Source organism: Chaetodon trifascialis, chromosome 12 (assembly GCF_039877785.1).
Source record: "Chaetodon trifascialis isolate fChaTrf1 chromosome 12, fChaTrf1.hap1, whole genome shotgun sequence".
Lineage (NCBI taxonomy): Eukaryota > Metazoa > Chordata > Actinopteri > Chaetodontiformes > Chaetodontidae > Chaetodon > Chaetodon trifascialis.
The window spans coordinates 6026481-6046376 of record NC_092067.1 but is presented as its reverse complement, the minus strand read 5'-3'; the positions used below and the strand labels follow the sequence as shown (position 1 = coordinate 6046376).

General features: G+C 41.5%; 1 protein-coding gene across 2 annotated transcripts; it reads left to right on the top strand.

Annotated features, from left to right (window-relative positions):
- The first annotated feature begins 172 nt into the window (after positions 1-172).
- On the top strand, positions 173-19892 carry ift88 (intraflagellar transport 88 homolog). Of its 2 annotated transcripts, XM_070975721.1 has the most exons (27): positions 173-351; positions 583-645; positions 922-981; positions 1356-1409; positions 1781-1844; positions 2178-2247; positions 2678-2768; positions 3097-3201; positions 3958-4060; positions 4431-4777; positions 5115-5185; positions 5362-5448; positions 5985-6084; positions 8287-8373; positions 8613-8799; positions 9035-9142; positions 9325-9476; positions 9589-9704; positions 10085-10137; positions 10452-10517; positions 10628-10734; positions 12289-12361; positions 12639-12689; positions 13448-13465; positions 13641-13691; positions 16122-16229; positions 18745-19892. In XM_070975721.1, exons 1-27 carry the CDS (start codon positions 217-219, stop codon positions 18864-18866), a joined length of 2649 nt encoding a protein of 882 aa, XP_070831822.1. In that variant the 5' UTR covers positions 173-216; the 3' UTR covers positions 18867-19892. The 2 variants fall into 2 exon arrangements, with proteins under 2 accessions (XP_070831822.1, XP_070831821.1); XM_070975720.1 differs by lacking the exons at positions 12639-12689; positions 13448-13465; positions 13641-13691.
- The last annotated feature ends 4 nt before the right edge of the window (positions 19893-19896 follow it).

The following is a 19896-nucleotide window of genomic DNA, read 5'->3' as shown; positions in this document are numbered from 1 at the left end:
CTGGGATCTCAAACGCTCGAGCGGGTAGCGTAGGCCTGTATCCTAGCAACGGATGGAATCAGTTTGGTCCACTAATGTTAACGCAGATTGATGATTGACACGTAAGTAACCAATGAGAGGTTTGTGAACAAAAGAGTCCCACCCACGCCGCTTTGAATTGTGGGATTGAATCCTGAAACGACAACAAGATTGTTGTTTCTTTTCTTGGAGAAGTGGATGTTTTTCATATTCATGAGTATTTCATTACACCACCTCACTGGAGAAAGAGAAATGGAAAATGTGCATCTGGCTGTGGAAGAGGATGATCTTTACTCGGGTTACAACGACTATAATCCGACATTTGACTCCGAGGTGAGTTAAATGCTAACTCTTAACAGCGAGCTAGCTCAAATCCATTTGCAATTAAGTGTACAGCTAACAATGATAGAATTAATGCTACATACGGTAAGAGTTCAATAGGTGACGAACGACAGCACAAGGCATTTGTGAAATTATAAATTAAATTGTGTGGGTACAGCGCCCATCTCTGGATTAGACATTGCAATGCGTATGGTTTAAGGCTAATTACTGACCGATTTCAAGGAGCTGGAGAATGATGTGGGCTTCCAGCAAGCAGTGAGGACAAGTCATGGAAGAAGACCTCCAGTGAGTACCGATTGTAGAGTGTGTGTGTGTGTGTGTGTGTGTGTGCGTGTGTGTGTGTGTGTGTGTGTGTGTGTGTGTGTGTGTGTGTGTGTGTGTGTGTGTGAGAGAGAGAGAGAGAGAGAGAGAGAGAGAGAGAGAGAGAGAGAGAGAGAAAACAAATGGAGAGAGAGAGACCGAGGAAGGATATGTTTTGTCCTCACTGCACTCATTTGATGTTAATTGTTCGTTTTGTTGTTAATTTATTGTTTAATTTTTGTCCTCACAATTTTTGTCCAGGTGACTGCCAAATTTCCCGGCACTGCCATTGGAGCTCGGCCTTTAGCTTCTTCCTTCGGAGTAAGTGAAATGAAATGGAATACTTCTGAATAATACCTGATTTGAAAACTTTCAACACTTGCAGCTCAAGTAATCATATAAACAGAGTCCTGCTCTCTGCTTTTCCTCTCAAGACTTGTATTGAATCAACACAAACTAATGTCCTGGTCCCCACAAACTTTCTTCAGTTCTTTGTAACATATGACATGCATCAGACACTATTACATCAGCACCTCTGTTGCACAGATGAATTCACTGCCACAAAGATGTCACTATATGTGAAGAGCACTTCAAATATGCACAATGGACATGTTTTTGTTTCATATTTGCACATTAAATGATATTGTTTGGTAAACAAACGTAGTCTCATCTTTTACACTTGTTGTTTCGTGAAGTCTCGGATTCCAATGGCCTCTTCGATGGGCAGACCCATGACTGGAGCTGTGCAGGTGAGCGTGAACGACCACTCAAGTGTGCATTCAAGTTCCAGCATAGTTTTTGCTATCCATTAATCTCACTTAGTTTTAAATGTGTAGTGATTTTAATTTGACCAACAGAGGTTTTGTTATAGATTTTACTGTTTAAAGCTGGTTGATACCATATACTTAATCAGCGCTTAATAAGTAAGTAAGTTTATATATATAACACCTTTCAAGAGCAGGTATGACAAAGTGATTCATAAAAAGCAAAGACTTCAACAACAACCTTGTATACTGTTCAGCATTAATAATAGCTTTGTATTTGTGAGGCTGAAGCATATGAGGCAACCTGTAACGACACCTATATTGTGTTAATTTTTTGCTGTTTTCAAATGGGACAGGATGGAGCAGCCCGACCAATGACTGCTGTCAGAGCAGCAGGTTACACGTCCTCCCTGACTCGTGGTGAGTTCAATCACATCTACTTTAGTGATTCTCTAATGCTACATATGTTTCGATTTGGATAACCGCGTCATTACTTATTTAAAAGTGTGTGGCTGCTCATTTTTCCTGTGTCCACATTGTGGAACTTATTCGTCTGGATAGACACAGTTGTAGAGAGCCAGTGTTAGCATGGCACAAGCTGCAGGTAGCAGGAGATTTTGCTCTTTTTATTGGTTCATTTAAAAAAAAAAAATTAAATTATCCTACATGTATCTACAAGGACATATTGTAATTCTGTAAATAGTATAGTATTCCTCCTGATACACTGATAATCAGTATGATTTGTATTGTCAGGCTCCAACTTTGACCCTCTCGGCCAGTCCAAAGGCCCTGCACCTCCACTTGAAGCAAAGAATGAGGACACGTGAGTTATCACTTTTTCAACTGATTTGTCTGTCTCAGTGTTTCTTTCAAGATTATCCCTCTGTTATCCAAGATTAGCTGATGTGTCACATAGGATCTAAAGATGCATATTCACTCATAATAAGGTGTAATTCTTAAATCTAAATAAAATGTAAAAGCAGTTAATAAAACTAAATAACTCTTTACAGTGGAACTAAAAATAATCTAATTATGTGTAGGTAGAAAACATATTTTCGACTACTGCTCACTAGTGTCTGTCCTTGAAGTACTCTACATGTCACAAAATGTATTATGTATTGGGATACATTTTAATCCTCTCCACTATAATAGGTTTTCTGTCACTCTTTAGCATTTAGTTATTGTCTCTTAACAGCCGTGTCCTGGGAAGCAGCATTATCACACACTGTATTGCTGTGTCTGTGGTCTTGCAGGCCAGAGGAGAAGATCAAGATCCTGGAGAAGAAAGTGAATGACCTGATAGAAGAGAGCTGCATGGGGCAGAGCCTGGGAGCCTTACAACTGGTCAGACTCTGCCATTCTTTAACACACTGTTTAGTAATAATGGCTGTTTGGATTTGGAGAGAACGGTCTCAAAGTCAGGCAGCACACAGTGACACATTTTTCATTGTGTCAAACGATGTTCCAGGCAAATGTTTATTGTACACTTTCTGTCAGATTCCACATTAATAAGACTCTAATCACTCCACCTGTTTCTGGTGCTTTCTCATATGATGTATAACTTGCTGAACTAAACTGTGTGTGTGTGTGTGTGTGTGTGTGTGTGTGTGTGTGTGTGTGTGTGTGTGTGTGTGTGTGTGTGTGTGTGTGTGTGTGTGATGTGTTTCTACAGGCTCTTGAAAAAGCCAAAGAGGCAGGGAGGAAGGAGAGAGCACTGGTGAGACAGAGGGAACAGTCTGGCAATGCAGACCACATCAATTTGGACCTCACCTACTCTGTAAGCTGTTCCAGTGTCTGTAAATGAAACGATCGAGCTTTGACTTCCCACAATATGAAATGAAATGCCTCAAAACTTAAGTGCCACCTTTTGCAAAACCTGCTCTTTAAGCCTGGTTTTCATTAGTTACTTTAAGTTGTGATGCTGTGTAAAACATAGATAAAATTGAATGTGATAATTTGCAAATCCTTTTTGACATACACTTAATTGAAAACAGTACAAACACAATATATTTTAACATTTTACCTCATCAACTTCATTGATTTTTGTAAATATATGCACATTTCAAACAAGTAGGAGCAACAAGTGGGATCAGGGTTGTAGGTATTATCCGTGATACAATGCAGTGTGTTTGAGCAGCAGTAAATGCTCAGGAATGCCGCTTACATTACTAATAGCAGGTGTATGTGTTAGGCTGCACCTTTTTACCCTTCTTGAGCCCTCATATTATGCATCGCTTTTATGTTCTCTACTTACATGCAATGATGTTTATTAGAAGACAGTGAGAATTCCATTTCTGTTCACATTAAGTAATATTTTCATGTTAGACAGAGACACTGTAAAGAAAGTGTCGGTCAGGATTTGATCCTCAGCCAGCATGTCTGTCCTCTGTGAGCTGTGTCCACATAGCTGAGGGTGTACCTGCCTCCAAGGCCACATTACATTGTGAAGGTAGAGTCTGTGAATCTGTTCCTGACTTCATTGCCTGTTTTCTGTTATTTGATTTAGAATATTGAACCTTTCTTTCATGACCAGGTTTTGCTCAACCTTGCCAACCAGTATGCAAACAATGAAATGTACCCAGAGGCCCTGAACAGCTACCAAGTCATTGTGAAGAACAAGATGTTCAGTAACGCAGGTGAGCAGACCACACTGCGTCATGTTCCTTACAGATGTGGACGCTACGGCTGCTGTCACACGTTATCCACACATCATGCAGACAGGACAGACATCTCATGTGTAATATAGGTAGAAAGCAAAGATATTCCTTTGTATGAATCTGGTCTGACAGTGCAGCACTTGACTTACCAGGCTGCTTGTCTTAAGATCATTAATAATTAGCATTTTTTCTGTCAGTGTCTTGTCTCCAGCAGTGGTTGAAATATCCCTACATCACTGACGCAAAGACAAACTCATGTTTCATGCGTCGGATTTGTATTATTATTTGTTGTACCAGTTGTATTGTTGCCCTGCTTCTGCATCAAACTCCATCTGTGCTGACCCTCCAGGCCGTCTGAAAGTCAACATGGCCAACATCTACGTCAAACAGAAGAACTACCCTAAAGCCATCAAGTTCTACCGAATGGCGCTGGATCAGATCTCCAACGCTCACAAGGAAATGCGGATCAAGATCATGCAGAATATCGGCGTGGTCTTTGTACGCATGGGCCAATACTCGGACGCCATCACGTCATTTGAGCACATCATGAGTGAGAGCCCCAACATTAGGACGGGCTTCAACCTTATCCTCTGCTACTACGCCATTGGCGATAGGGATAGGATGAAGAAGGCCTTCCAGAAGCTCATCTCTGTTCCTCTGGGCATCGACGATGAAGACAAGTACATCCCATCTAATGTGAGTTGCACAAATATCTTTATTTATTTCTTTATTTAACTTATAGAATTAAGTGAGCAGACTGTGTGTGGGCCTTTTATTAATCAAAATGTTCCCCACAGTTAAAACATTTTGTTTTTCTCTCAAAGGCAAGTTCATTTTCCTGTTGAGTAGAGTTTCCAAAATGTTTGGAGGGTCATCTTTGCATAAACATGTTTCCATAGTTTTTTGTCTCACTTTCCAGTCATCTGTCTGTCCGTTGTAATTCAGCCTTCCCAAGATCAGTCACAAAACAGCTGTGATTGGATGCGATGCCTGTAACACCCTCATGTCAGCCTTGTCCTGTCATCTTTCTCAGGACGACACCGGTTCAAATATGGTCATCGAGGCCATTAAGAATGACAAACTTCACCAGATGGAGAGAGATCTGTAAGAAAATTCTCACACAACACCAACACACACTTTCCCTCAGCAAAACATAGTCATTGTTTTGTCCTTACGAGCCACTGACACGCAAAACACCAGCACACTGCAGTTTAAATACAAGGCATGCTGTTTTTATATTTTGGTTTTGTATCGCTTATTGTTCTGTTTTCTCTCTGTAGAAAAGCCCTGGCTGAGAAGTACATCATGACCGCCGCCAAGCTTATCGCTCCGGCCATTGAGACTTCTTTTGCTACTGGATTTGACTGGTGTGTTACTGTTGTGTTTTTTCCATCTTAACATCTTAACACCAGAGGGCACACAATGCTCACGAGCGCTCCAGCTCTATGGCAGTCCTCTGAGGGCCTCAGGAACACAAAGACATTATTTTCAAGGTGTGAGCTGATATGCAGGCATAATTAAACATAGCTGACCATATTAATAGGCAAAATCCTCCATTTTCAGACTGAAAAAATTAGGGGACGGCCATTGGATATATCGTTTTCCATTGGTATGGTTCTACTTACATCACAGCTTATGAGGATTTTAAACCTATAACTGTTTTTTTTTATTTTTTTTTATGGGAACTGAATGAAACCATGACAAGATCAGCCACAGATAAGCATGCATTGTATCCCGACACACATACTATTAACAAACAAAATCAAAATGTAGCTCTACTGCACCTTTTTATTTAGAAAAAAACAAATAACTATACATGCTATTTGCATCGAGCAGGAAATGATTTGATGCGATACATGAAGTGTTACACTGTGTATGTGTGGTTGTTGTTGGTTTTTTTCAGGTGTGTGGACATGGTGAAGAGCTCTCAGTATGTTGAGCTAGCCAACGATCTAGAGATAAACAAAGCCATCACCTACCTCAGACAGAAGGACTTCAACCAGGTGACTGTTAGTGTGAACAGCATAAAGGGCAGTACCACTCAGTTTAAGCATCACTCCTTCAGGCTGTGGTTGTTGCCACAGTAGCAGCAAAGGCCAACTACAAACTGCACACCCCACTGCTAGTATTTTATCTCCAAATGATTTTTAGAGCTGAATAGGAAATAGGAAGTAATTCCTTGTAATGTGCCAAAGTGGCCGAGCCAGATTGGGCTGAATTTGAAAGGGATATCTGTAATAGAATAGTTGAGATAATGCAGACTTTTCTCATTTTAAAGCCAGAAGTTCTGACCAAACATCGAATGGGAATGCCTGAAACTAAAATCTCACTTATTTCTATACATTATTACAAAAGTATAAGCCAGTACATGAGAGACTGACTTGGCAGAAGCAGAACATATTTGTTGTACATATTTGTTTACTGGTTGTGTAACTGTGTTACAGATTCTGAACAGGTATTAAAGCACATAAACGCTGTGTGTACCGGGGTAGCAGTTACATCAATAAATTGTTAAATCGAGTGGTATTGCCCTTTAAATATATGTAACACGAGGATGATCTGGCCTTTATTGTTCTTTTTATATTTGTTTTTTCCATCTTTTTTACAACATTGTGTTTCCGTACAGTTATTAGCCAGTGTTGTTTATATATGTCAGTTTTCTCCTACTAAGACTGTTTTAAGAGTTTGCAGCATCAGACTCAGAATTTCCCCTTCTCATTGCCCTCCATTCTCTCTTGCTTTTGTCTTGTTTCCTTCCCATCTGCATGCCTAAGGTTGAGGTATGTGTGCCTTCTGTTTCCATGTTCACATTTAGGTTTGGTTCTTTTCCCCTGACATGTTACTGCTTCATATATCTGATCCAAATAACAGCACTGCCAAGAGAAGTTGGAGAAGCAGTTATTGGTTTAAAACCCACAGATCAGTAAGGAAAGTCTGGGGGCAGAGAGGAAATTATAACCAGGGTTCCTTCTTTAACAATATACTGCCGAGCTCTCACTGAGAGAGCTCTCACTGCAAACAGTCCAACACTGATGGCACTTTGTCCACTTCTGTAGAACTGCTGTAGACAACTGTCTTGCACCAACAGACGTTACACATGTGGAACCCCAAAATGTGCAATATTAAATGAATAAAAAATATGTTATGAAATAGATAATAATATGAATAAACCATGTGAAAGGTATAATTGAGCCAACATTTGTGAAATAATGAAAACTTGATTCATTATTATAAAATATTATTTCATTATTCATTATAACTGGATATCATTTTTATGCTTGCTTCCTGTTTCAAAAGGCTTTGCTTTAATTTTATTATGACCTTTTCCCTGATAACACATTTCATGTCAGGTTTTATGTCATAATGACACTTTTTATTTCATAATGTCACTGTTCGTGATAGTGCTGTTGTCACCGCCCTCTCACCTGTCAGCCAATCACGTACCCGCTCTCTTTAATTAATAACCAACAGCAAAACAACCATTTTTCTGAATGAACCAACTAGAGGCTGCTGCTGCTGTAAAGAAGCACGCACCCACAGTGACTATGCTTCTGTAGCTTTTAAGGCTTGTGTGTCTTTCTCTGAGGAGCTGTGACCACTGCCATGAAAGGTCCCATTAAACTCTGTTAGGAAAATAAGATAACATTCTATAATAATGAGTTGATGTCTTAAATCGTTCCACTAGTTATCGTTTATTTAATATTGAACACTTTGGAGCTCCGTATACATCTGATGCATGCGTGTGGTGCTTTTACACTCAGACCGACAGGTGGGGGGGTGGTGTAACCTGCAGCATCAGTGCAGCTGTAGCTTAGCTGATGGTGTGTCACAATGTGAACTCTCACACACGAACACTGTTTTAAAGTCTCCTCAGTATACAATGCACTTACAGTAGCATGAGTAATTAAATGTGAAGACTATGCATCTGGAAAAAAGCTCATTGGGTATGCTATTACATCCTCTTCATGCTGTTTGGATTTATTTTGTGTTTATGGTGGTTCCTTCACTGGTCTGCTTCATGTACTTTTTCATGTACATGTACTCATTTCCAAAATATACATTTCACTTCACATTTAACAAATTCTGATATTTGTTGATACGAGGAATATTTATTGAAGGTGTGATGGTGCAGTATAAGTCATACCAAACACCAGAAGCTTCAGATCACAGATCAATCCTGACAGCTTTTTATCATGTGTTATCAGGCAGTGGAAACTCTGAAGACATTTGAGAAGAAGGACAGCAGAGTGAAGAGTGCTGCAGCCACCAACCTCTCTTTCCTCTACTTCCTGGTAAGATTCTTTCATTGACCAGTCAAAAGGCAATCTGATAACACACGCATAAAGAGGAAAAAAGATGAGGTTGGATTTCCTTTAGAAGCTTAATGTCTGAATTAGATGACATTTTTTTGCCATGAAATTGCAGTGAAAAAGCATATTAGCTGTCAGGTGTATTTGAAGACGCACCTCCTTGTTGTGCAGCCCCCGTTCTCTGTACCAACCTGCTCCTAATAGATGCTCCCCCGTTACAGGAGAAAGACTATGACCAGGCTGACAGATACGCTGACCTCGCCATGAACGCTGATCGTTACAACCCGGCAGCACTTATCAACAAAGGCAACACAGTGTTTGCCAAGCAAGATCATGAAAAGGCTGCAGAGTTCTACAAAGAAGCCCTGAGGAATGATTCCTCCTGCACCGAGGCCCTCTACAACCTGGGTGACATGATCCATTTCCATGATACAGTGCAGTGGTGGATAATGCAGAGACTGATTTATAGAGTATCCACCTTACACAAAGTGCGCATTGGTTCATCCATTCATGACTATCATGGATGCCCAGGGAGATGAACACTTTAAACAGGATAATGATCCCGCTCATAATGCAAAAATCATCCTGGAATGTTTTAAAGGAATGTTCATAATCGTTTTTTCCTCCACTCTACTTGTACCAGGTTTAACCTATAAGAGGCTGAATCGTCTTGAGGAGGCTCTGGACTGCTTTCTGAAGCTCCATGCCATTCTGAGGAACAGCGCCCAGGTCATGTACCAGCTGGCCAACCTGTATCCAACTGATGAGACGTGTGATTTGTGAATGTGTTTGTCTGTGTGTCACATGGGTTACCGTCTTCAAACTGTTATACTGCAGCAGATGTTACTGGAAAGGTGTTTCTGTCGGGATTCAAACCTTCATTTCTGTCCATTCCCATGTGAGCATCTGTTGGTCCTTGACTCATTGGCCTCATATATGAGCTTCTGGAAGATCCCCAACAGGCTATTGAGTGGTTGATGCAGGTCATCAGTGTAACTCCCACCGACCCCCAGGTACTGGCCAAACTGGGAGAGCTGCATGATGGCGAGGGGGACAAGTCCCAGGCTTTCCAGTACTACTGTGAGGTACGAGAAGTGGAGTCAAATGTTTTTCTGTCTGAGGACTAATTGATTCATTTAACATCAGCCTGCATGCTGTATATGTGCACTGATGTTGTCGGGCTGTGTTGCTGTCCAGTCCTTCAGGTACTTCCCTTCCAACATTGATGTGATTGAGTGGCTCGGGGCTTACTACATTGAGACACAGTTCTGTGAGAACGCCATTCAGTACTTTGAAAGAGCCACCCTCATACAGTAAGTAACCACGAGTTCATAGTACTGTAGAAGATGATAGCCGGATAAGTAACAAATTATACACAGCAAGTAATAATTTCAGCAGAAATATCTGTGGAGTTATTGGTTGTTTATTGTTATTTCTACATTTTTCTGACATGATGAAGTGACTTGGGTCTTACTTTGTCTCGTTTTCATTGTTGTGTTTGTCTTCTTTGAGGCCTGTTCTCATCTGGAAGTCATTTCTTTATTGAACAAAGAGGACTGATGATTTGGCTTTGTTCGCCTTCCAGCTGAACTCACAATTGATTTGTACCAATCTCTTTTTTCTGTCTTAAAAAAAGTTGAGTGCAGGGTTCTGTGTGCATACTGACAGGATATCTTTCTGCTGTGTTTCTCAGACCAACCCAGGTGAAGTGGCAGCTGATGGTAGCAAGCTGCTACAGAAGAAGTGGTGAGAATGATTCTGTTCTTTCATGCTGTGATTAAATAGCATGTTACCACCTATTCTGTGCCAGTTTGATACTGAAAACCACACCACAGAGAAGTTGATTCCCTCCCAAACGTAATCATGTCTGCAATCCACGAACAGCAGCTGAGTCATTTATTATTAAAGGATTATTCTGATTTTATAAAATTGAGCTGTGTCTTTACTGACTGAAAGGAGGGAAGTGAAGGAACCACCTCATTTTAAATCAGTTTTTCTGAGTGAACTAGCAATGAGTTCATTTAAAGTTTTAAACATAGGTCTCTCTTTTTTCTTTGCAGGAAACTACCAGAAAGCTCTGGAAACATATAAAGACATTCACCGCAAGTTTCCAGAAAATGCTGAATGTAACTCATCTTTGTTTGTTACGCAATTTTCAGCAGAACCCTTGACTAACAGCAGATGATCCTCTGATCAGTGGAGTGTAAAGAAAATATAAACGGTGTGTTTTGTCCAGGCCTGCGTTTCTTGGTGAGGCTGTCCACAGACATGGGATTGAAGGAAGTCCAAGAATACGCCACCAAGCTGAAGAAGGTGGAGAAGATGAAGGAGATCAGAGAGCAGGTGTCTGTCCGGGCCGTCACACTTCACTTTCAGCAAAGCTTCACAGTTACTCTAACTAACATAAAACAAGCAGCTTAGATGGAGGAACAGCATTTAAATAAATGACCACGTGAATAGTATTAACATTACGCAGCCTCATAAATGACCTGCTCGTTTTGCAGTTGTTATGTTACAGACCTTAATCATCTTTCCCTCACTGATGTCTTGGCATCCTGTCCACTTTCCTGGACAAGAACAAGCTCTTTGAGGCCATACACACGTCCTTTTGCTATGACATGGGTCAGTGCTCACCGCAGCTCCAGACAAGCATGAAAAAAAAAAACAGCTGTTTTTTTCCATGGATCAGTGTTCAGAGGAGAGCAGACGCAGTACAGCTGGTTAACACCTGGCTGATGCTCATGCTGGGTCATGTTAAACAGTTGTGCTTGGAGAGCCGGCCACATGTCTAATGCTGCATGCAGTTGTTCGGGTTGTTCAGTGTCACCTGAGACGTCTGATTGGATTAGTGGTTTGATTACAGCCTGTCAGGAGGATTATAGCTGCATGGTGCAAAGGAAGTCTGTGTTTTCCTCATCAATCTAAACCTAGAATAACAGGAGACACATGCATGTCCCTGATCTGACACCTTCAGTATGATCCTGTGAGAGCTGCTTGAGTATACTACAAACAAGCATCCTCTTTAGTTCTCTGGCCCTAAATATTACATAAATGAAATGAATTCTGCTTTGCAACCAAATCTTGAAAGATGCAATAACTGCTATCGACGATGGCTCCCAAATGTAAGATCCATGCCCAAAGTAGATGACAGGCCTGTGATCCACAAAAGCAATGTTGGTTTGAAGGGCGAGATTCAGAGTGATAGAGTTGTGTGCCTCGATCGAGTGGAGATGTGCATTAGAGCCAGGAAGAGATGAGAAGGATGACTTTTCCAAATCACAAGCAGCTGCTCTTGAATCAGCTCAGAGATGCTGTTGGACCAATCCCAGTGAGACTGACGGACAGAGCCAGAGGTTTGACTCATTAATCCCAAAATTCTCCAAACTGAACGACCGTGTTAAGCAACTGATCCCTCCAATATTACTGCATTATGTGTGCAAAGACAAATGGGGGAATGACTTGAACCAAAAGCTAATGTATGAAAATCAAATCACTGCTGCAGCCAATGTTGTGTGAATGCTGCATTTTTTTTAAATTTTACCTTGAAAATTCTGATATTCTCTTATTATTATATTTAAGATTTTGTCTCAATCATTGTAGCTAAATGCTCATTGTGGTAGTGCTCCTCAGGGGACTCCCTTTCTGGTTTATTTCATGCAATCTGGAAATGTAAGACTTGTTTACATGTGAGTTAGTTTCAAAATAAAGTGCCTTAACTTCTGTGACGCAAAGGGAGAGATGAAGAAAGAGAGCAACACTGGCTCAGTGCTGGAATCCAACTATCAAGCATGAACTGTCTCTGCCCTTTGGTTTGGAGGACACATAAACCACATAAATGTTTTAGACTTCTGTTGAATTATACATCCATCCCTCCTTACTCTTCCTCTCTTCCTGCAGAGGGTGAAGTCGGGGCGGGAGGGCAGCGCCAGAGGTCGTAGGGAAGGACGAGAGGGCAGCGCTGGGAGTGCTGGTGAGTGCGTTTGTATGGAAACGTTTGAAAGGTGCACCATAACTCCAGAATGTGGATATCTGTCTCATTAAGAAATGCTTTATAAGAAGGTGCGGTATGTGTTTTGGTAGTCTTTCAGGTAGGTCATGTCTTTATGCAGGGGTGGTTTTAATTAGAGTCAGTTTGCAATCAGTACTGTTCAGCTCATCCTCATCCTCATTTTCAGTCCTTTTTGTGCATATACTGTATGTCATGACTTCCCTCTCTCTACCTGTTGCTCACACATGCTGCTGGGCAGCAAGTGTCTCCACACCTGTCCTCACCTCTCCTAAGAAGGCCAGCATCATGGGTATACCTCGATGCACCACACTGAGTCCTGACTAGTCGTGTTGTGTTACCAGTCTGACTATTTTTCAGTCCATCAAAGTAACTGCTGTAGCTGTAATGCATCTAATCCAGAATGGGTGACTAACAGGGTGAACACCTCTCCTTGTCAGATTAACAGTCTCCTGGCAGCAACATTTCAGGATACACAAAGGTTCATGTGGAATGCTAATGTAGCCTGACGTCTTTGTAGGATGAGACTCTTTGGGTAACCTGTAAACACTGAGAAGGACACAGCAGAAACCAGAGGACAAACTTCCATAGTTTTAGCACTCCTTCGCTACAGATCCACAACAAATACAGACGCATACTCGAGACTGGCTCCACGACTGGAAAGCTGGCTCATCAGCAGATTTTAAACGCAATCCAGACAAACTAGAGAGTTGCCAAAAACTGTAACAAGGCCCAGCTTTGCTCTGTTGTGCAGCTAAACTTCCTGTAGTGCAGTTAAATATATAAAGTATATCAGGCACCTGTTAATGTGCCTGCTGCTCCACTCTGCCAAGACTTTGGTTGTTTCACTGTCCTGACAAATTAGATTAGAAAACCTCAAACTTGTGTGCTTTTACTTTTCCATTTAGTTTCTACTGCCAGAGCTGTAAGTGGATGTGTTAAAAAGAAGCATTTCAATGTTTGATCCTTTGTAGTTTAATAGTGGTCATGACACTTTAAGTTGTTTCACTAAACCCTAAACCCTTGTCTTACTCTGTTACGGCACATCAGAGGTGGATGTTAAAGCAGGTGAGAGAATGAAGGCCAACAATGACCTCTCACATATGCACACATGATCGTTTCTCTCTGTACTTTTTCTGTTTTGTTCTCTTTTTCTGTGCAATTCGTTTCAGTCAAACTTTGTAATGTCTCTGACTCCTCTGGCTTCATTTCTGTTGTCACTTGCTTCCTCTTTGCTGTCCAGTGTCTCAACCTGAGTCCAAACAACTCAGTCCACAGTTGGACTCGGGGAGAGGTATGTAAGATTCTCACTGCAAATCAATCAAGTGAGGCCTGTAGGTTTGTAGGATTGTACTCCTGGCCTCATGGACATATCACACTTAGACAAAGAGAGCTTTACATGATTCAAACTTGCTTTTTTCATTGCAATAATTTCCGTCCTGAGTGGTTTTCAAACATTGTGATAAATCTACAGCCTGACAAACTGCTCAAGAATTAACCTGAGAATCAGTATTTTCTTCTTACTTAAGACCCACGTCAGATATCACTTTCAAAACAAGCTGTCATGTTTATTCAATTGGAGATTATATTATATTTATCTCTTCCTCCTCTGCAGTGAGTGCACTGAATACTTAAAATGTTGATAGATGTTTAAAAAAGAAAGAAAGATTTGGACATGAGTTGAACCACAGCAGTATAGTTTGGGTGGGCTTTCCCTTTATGCCAGGAAGCAAAACTTTGTTTATACAGAGCGCTCACGCCTTCATTTAAGGAGCCCCATTGCAATAGAAAAATGGAAAGTTTCACTGGCTTTATACCAGCATCTTAACCTTTTTATTGGGTTTTATAGATGTGCTGCAGCTTTCACACTTTGTAAGAAATGAATGCAAATCCTTTTTACTGCTCCGTACCCTCAGTGCTGTGCACTTACAGCAGATGTGAGTGGTTAGAAGACTTTTCCGTAGGTAAACACACAAGTTGAAAAACCTAGGTATAGTGTTTCAGTCAGAACACCTGAAACTGGTCCAGAAATCTTGGCTGACAAGCGGCTGTGATGTTGGTCTGTGGTGGTTGTTTGCACTGAGCTCGCTCACTGAGGAGGAGGAGGGAGTCATCACCCAAACCTCTTTCAGATATTTGAGAAAACCTGAGACTTTTCCATCTTTTCTGTTAAGTCTGCATGTTTTCGGTACTCAAAATCGTCCGTGTGTGCATGTCAGTGCTGAGAGTTTCTTCTCTCACATGCAAACCTGCATCATTCGTTGACGTGAAACTGGTAAAACCACTGTCACAGAGCAGGCCAGAGGCGCAGGATCCAACATGTGCTGAAATGTTTCTCACAATCTTTGTTTTTAAACTTCTTCCTCTTCTGTTTTCATATAACATAACTTCTCTCTGTCCAATAAATGAACACATGTAGGCAATGGTTGCAACAGTGTTATCATGAAGCAGCTGTTAGTCAGTATTTTTGACCTTTTTAAAGTGATTTAAAGTGTTTCAAGTGTTTTTCCAAATACGACTGGGTCGGAAAATTGAATTGCGGAAGCCAGAAAGTCGACTCATCGATATTGATCAATGTTTTTATCACACCCTCACAGAAATATTAAGGCTGTTTGTGCTACGGAGAAAGAAATCTTTGCAACTTTAATTGTGGAAACTGTTACACGTAATTTGAAGTGTGGATTCCAACCTGTCGTGTCATCCCTCTCTTCTGTGTGTCCCACTTGTGTTTAATAAAAAAGAGACGCCAAGAAATGAAAAATAGGGAGAAAAAAGGTTGATTTTCCAGCAGAGGTTTCAGTTTGCCAGCAGTGTGAGAGGCCTCGTGTGAGATGTTTGAGACTGTGAAGGAAGCTAGAATATTGGGCCTCCTTCTCCTTCCTGTTTTCCAGCTCTCTGCCTTTGCTCTCGTCAGTTTCCAAGGCTACCTGGCAGCCAGATGTGGGCTGCTTCTGTCTGTAATCATGTCTGTCCTTTAGCTCAGTAGACCGCTCTGTCAGTCTGTCATCTGAGCCTGGAACACACACACACACACACACACACACACACACACACACACACACACACACACACACACACCAGCTCTGTGTCTAAGAGCTGAGCTGGTGCTGTTATTCATTGTCTTGCTAAAGGGCTAATAGGATGCGGTGCTGTTGCATTTTGGTTGATTGGTGGTATCTTTTAAGTGCTAGGCTAGTGATTGCTAACCAGGGTCCTCAGAAACAACTCAGCTAGTTTTAAAAAATTGTAATTATGATTTGATAAAAAAAGTAAACTCAACATAAAAAATCTAGATCAAAGCTAAACGATGACACTTGAAGAATCATGTTGTTTTGTTTGGATGAAGGATTGCACAAATATCAACTTTTATGGATTTAAATGTGTTGGAAAAAAAAGTCATGTGTGGTGCTGTGTGGGTATGCCAGACAAGAAAAGGACACACACACACACACACGAATATTTCATAACTGACTGTCTCTGAGATGAAAATCTCACATGTCCACCATGTTGACTTTTCAGAATGTGAGAAAAGCAAACGTACTTTCCGTTTGACTCCAGCTGGGTTTGAAACTGTTGAGGATATCAACAGTCATGAAGCGTCTCACACCACGTCTGACGTCGTCCTGTAACAGCACAGACATTAACACTCACACACGGAACCACAAGAGCTGTACATTTGCTAATTCTGGGAATGTGTTTGTGTCTTCTTCTGTGTTTTGTGCAGATAGCGGCCACAGCAGCAACAGCACGAAAGGAGAGCGACTGAGCGCCAAGATGAGGTCACTTCCTGGTTCCAATGAGCCCTACGAGGCCAGCAGCCCAAAAGAAATAGGTGAGAAAACATTCTTTCCTCTGTCTCGCAATCCCTTCTGTAATCAATTACATGATATGAGCTGTCTGACAAAGCTTTATTTAAACTAGAAAAATCATTGACAGTGATGTCGAGTAACAGTTTAAGCTGACTTGAAAGATACAAAATATCGAAATATATAAAACAAAGTATACAGTATAAATACAGTTCATAGAAGGAGCAATGCACAAAAAAATATTCAGTTAAAACAGGAACAAATAGGCTGAATGGTTCATGATCGTAGATTTAAATTTACCACTGAATACCAGACAATTCATTTTCGGGAGTTCCAGGTAGTGTGGCCAGAGACACTGAAAGCAGATCTTCCAAGTTCAGCACAGACATGCAGTGAAAGCCAGCCATTAGGATGAGAGGAGCAAACCAGCATAGATGTGATATAGGAAGGCCCCTTCCCAATAAGGGCCTCATAGATTAACACATACATATGCCTATCATGTCAGAGAAGAATACTCAGAGTTTTCATACAAGATGCAATGACGAGTGCCATAAACTTCACCAGGAACAAACTTAAGAGCAGCATGAAAAACAGGGTCAGAGGGCTGAAGAGTGGAGACAGGAGCATGTCTATAAATCACATCACCATAAGCCATAAAGGAGAGATAAACAGCTGCAGCAGGCCTGCGAAGCACATTGCCTTTCTATTTTCTGTTATTCGTTGATGACATTGTCTCTATTATGTTTAAATTAAACTATAATATTATATTTGTGAGGTTGACGTCTGAATATCAAGATATTTATATTCTGTAACTCTCTCAGGATTGGATTTTTGTCCAGTGGAAATATGTTGTTTTTTTTTGTTTTTTTATCTACGGCTCTAGAGAACAACATAAACTTAGTTTTATGTGCATTCAAAAGAAGATCATAAAGTGCAGCTTGGAGGACGTTAAAGGAGTTCACGGACTGCTGCTGATCACAGGTGCTCCAGGGACCATGCACAAGCACTTGAACTAAAGCCGGCATTACTCAAAATATGTAAAAGCAAGAAATGTTCGATGGTGTCAAGCGAGGTCCACAAGCTCCAATGTAGTGACAGTGTCATTTACAAACAAAGTGATGGCAGAAACTGTTTTATGTGTAGACCTGGAGCTGCTCCTGTCTCCGCCTGTACCCATCAGGATAACAGACAGGATCTAAATTAAACTGAGAGGCAGATTTGGAGTGGAGAGATAAATATGGTTAATGAAACGAAGAAGAAGAGACAAACTTTTTATTATCACACACAGAGTTTAGTTGCACACTACACGCCCTGCTTCCGTGAAATTATTATTCTCCGCGTTTAACCCATCCTTGGTCAGTCCTTCCTCCGCGGCAGACCAGGAGCGGTGGGCTGCCAGCTGACAGCAGCGCCTGGGGACCCAACTCTCTGCCATCACCATGTGATGTCCAGTGGAAATATATCCAGTGGGGGTTATTTAAGGATGATACCCCGGGTGAACATGCAAACTCCACACAGAAAGGCCCCTTTTTCCTCGAGCAGCAGGCACCGAAGGCATGGTGGAGGACACGCCACCAGTGCCCACAGCGGGATTCGAACCGGGACCTTCTAGCTGTGAGGCGAGAGTGTTACCACCGTGTCACCATGCCACTGTTAGCAGGAACAGCTAATGACACGACACGACTGTACAACACGCAGTCAGCATATGTGTCTACAAACACTCATGTGACCCATCTGTATTCATCACACCTGCGAGTGCTCATGTCATTTGTTGTTAGTAAACTCACTAATTAGAAGGTTGATGGTCTGATCTGATCTCGCAAACACTGCCTGTGTGTAGAGAGTTCAGCACATTTATCTGTTTATTTCATCCTGAAACAATAAAGCGACACCTTATGCCTGAAGACCCTCTACCTGGATGACTGCAGTCCATACAGATCAGGTCTTGTTTCCTAGAAGTCTCTTCAGGCTAAGATGATCGTAAAATCTGTGAACCTTGAGCTGAAGAGGTGTTGTACTACTGCACTATAACTGAAGACACTGTTGGCCATGAACACCTCCTGTTATGAATAGGCTACATCGTTCCAGACTTGTGACCTTGAATAAAAAGCAGATGTGGACTTTTGACTGATGCGATCGACAGAAACGGCGTGTCAGTCTCACCTCTTTGATTTGTTCGTAACATTTTGTCAAACATGAACAAAGACATGTAAAAAAGCTACCAAACCTGCTCCTTCTTCCCAAAAGAGACTGGCTACATGTTAGCATCACTGCAGCCCCCCCCCCTTCAGAGTGCAGTGGCCAGCACACAGTGGATTTGGAGTAAAAGACTGTAACAGATTCAACAGTTGTGTCCTTGAATTAGGGCCAAAAGTAGCTGTGTTTGGGGATTCTGTGGATGTATTTGAGACCTCTTTTGCTTCATGCAGCACAAAGACTGGAAGCACGGGAAACTGCTGGTATTGTACCAAACAGAAATGAGACGCAGACCTTTGACTTTGAAATGTAAGAGGGTAACATGTCTGCTCCTGTCGTATATAGACGCGTCCTACGTGGACCCGCTGGGGCCTCAGATGGAGAGGCCGAAGACAGGAGCCAAGAAGCGCGTGGAGGATGACGACTTTGCAGATGAAGAGCTGGGAGACGACCTGCTGCCGGAGTAGCTGCTTCCACCCTCTGCCTTCACTGCGCTGTTGGAACATTTGCTCTTTTGTCACCTTTGAAAGGCAAGAGCACAAAGTTTCACCACAAAACCAAAATGTTTTGAACTCAGCTGCTCATGAGCATCAGTGAGACTCTCTTATTCCACTTCAGGGTCTACGAGTGAGATGTCTTTACCTCTGTCAGACTGGCCATCTCTGCCTTACATCTGAGAAAGCTTGATTGAAAAACAATGTTTTTACATTTCCAGTTAGCTTGTACCTTGAATGTAAAAAAAAAACATATAGAAGAAGCTGTTTCCAGTGCAGTCTGGAACTATTTAGAGATGTGTTGGCTCTGTACTCAGTGATTTTAAAATGAACAAATCTAAATGAAGTTACAGTGCTGGATTTTAACTTTAACCTGGATGTGTTTACATTCATATCTGATGAAGTGTGTTATCCTCCCAAGAGTAAATGAGCCATGAGTTTGTACTGTTCGCTCAGTTCGGATGTGAACGCCCTGAAACACCCCTAAAGCTGAAAGTCTGCATTTCGACCTCACTGTCACCTTTTCATTTTAAATCCAGTGTTGGGCCGCAGGCACAGAGCCAACACAATGAAAAACATAGCACTGTTCTAACAGGTCTGACTGCACGCGGAACCTTCTGGAAAATCCATCAGCACGACATACCAAACGTATGTAATCCATCCACTTCAGCTCCTGCTTCCTTTTGTTCTTACTCCAGAAATGTTCATTTGGACTGAAATATTTATTTTGTTCATGTTTATTTCTTCGTTGTTAAATCTGTGATTAAAAGAGAAAATATTTTCTGAAACGCAGAGCAGTCTCATTCTGAGCACAGTAGATAAAACCAAAGCATGTGCGTGTTATTAATGTGAAGTTTTCCCTGGCAAGGCAGCAGATCAGACTGCAGGTTTAGTGGAGGTTAAGCTGCACTGAATTAAGCTTTAAGTGCCTTTTTATATGTACAATGTAATTGAAAGCTTTTGCCTCACATTAAGCTTCACATGAATTCATAGTGCACGTCAT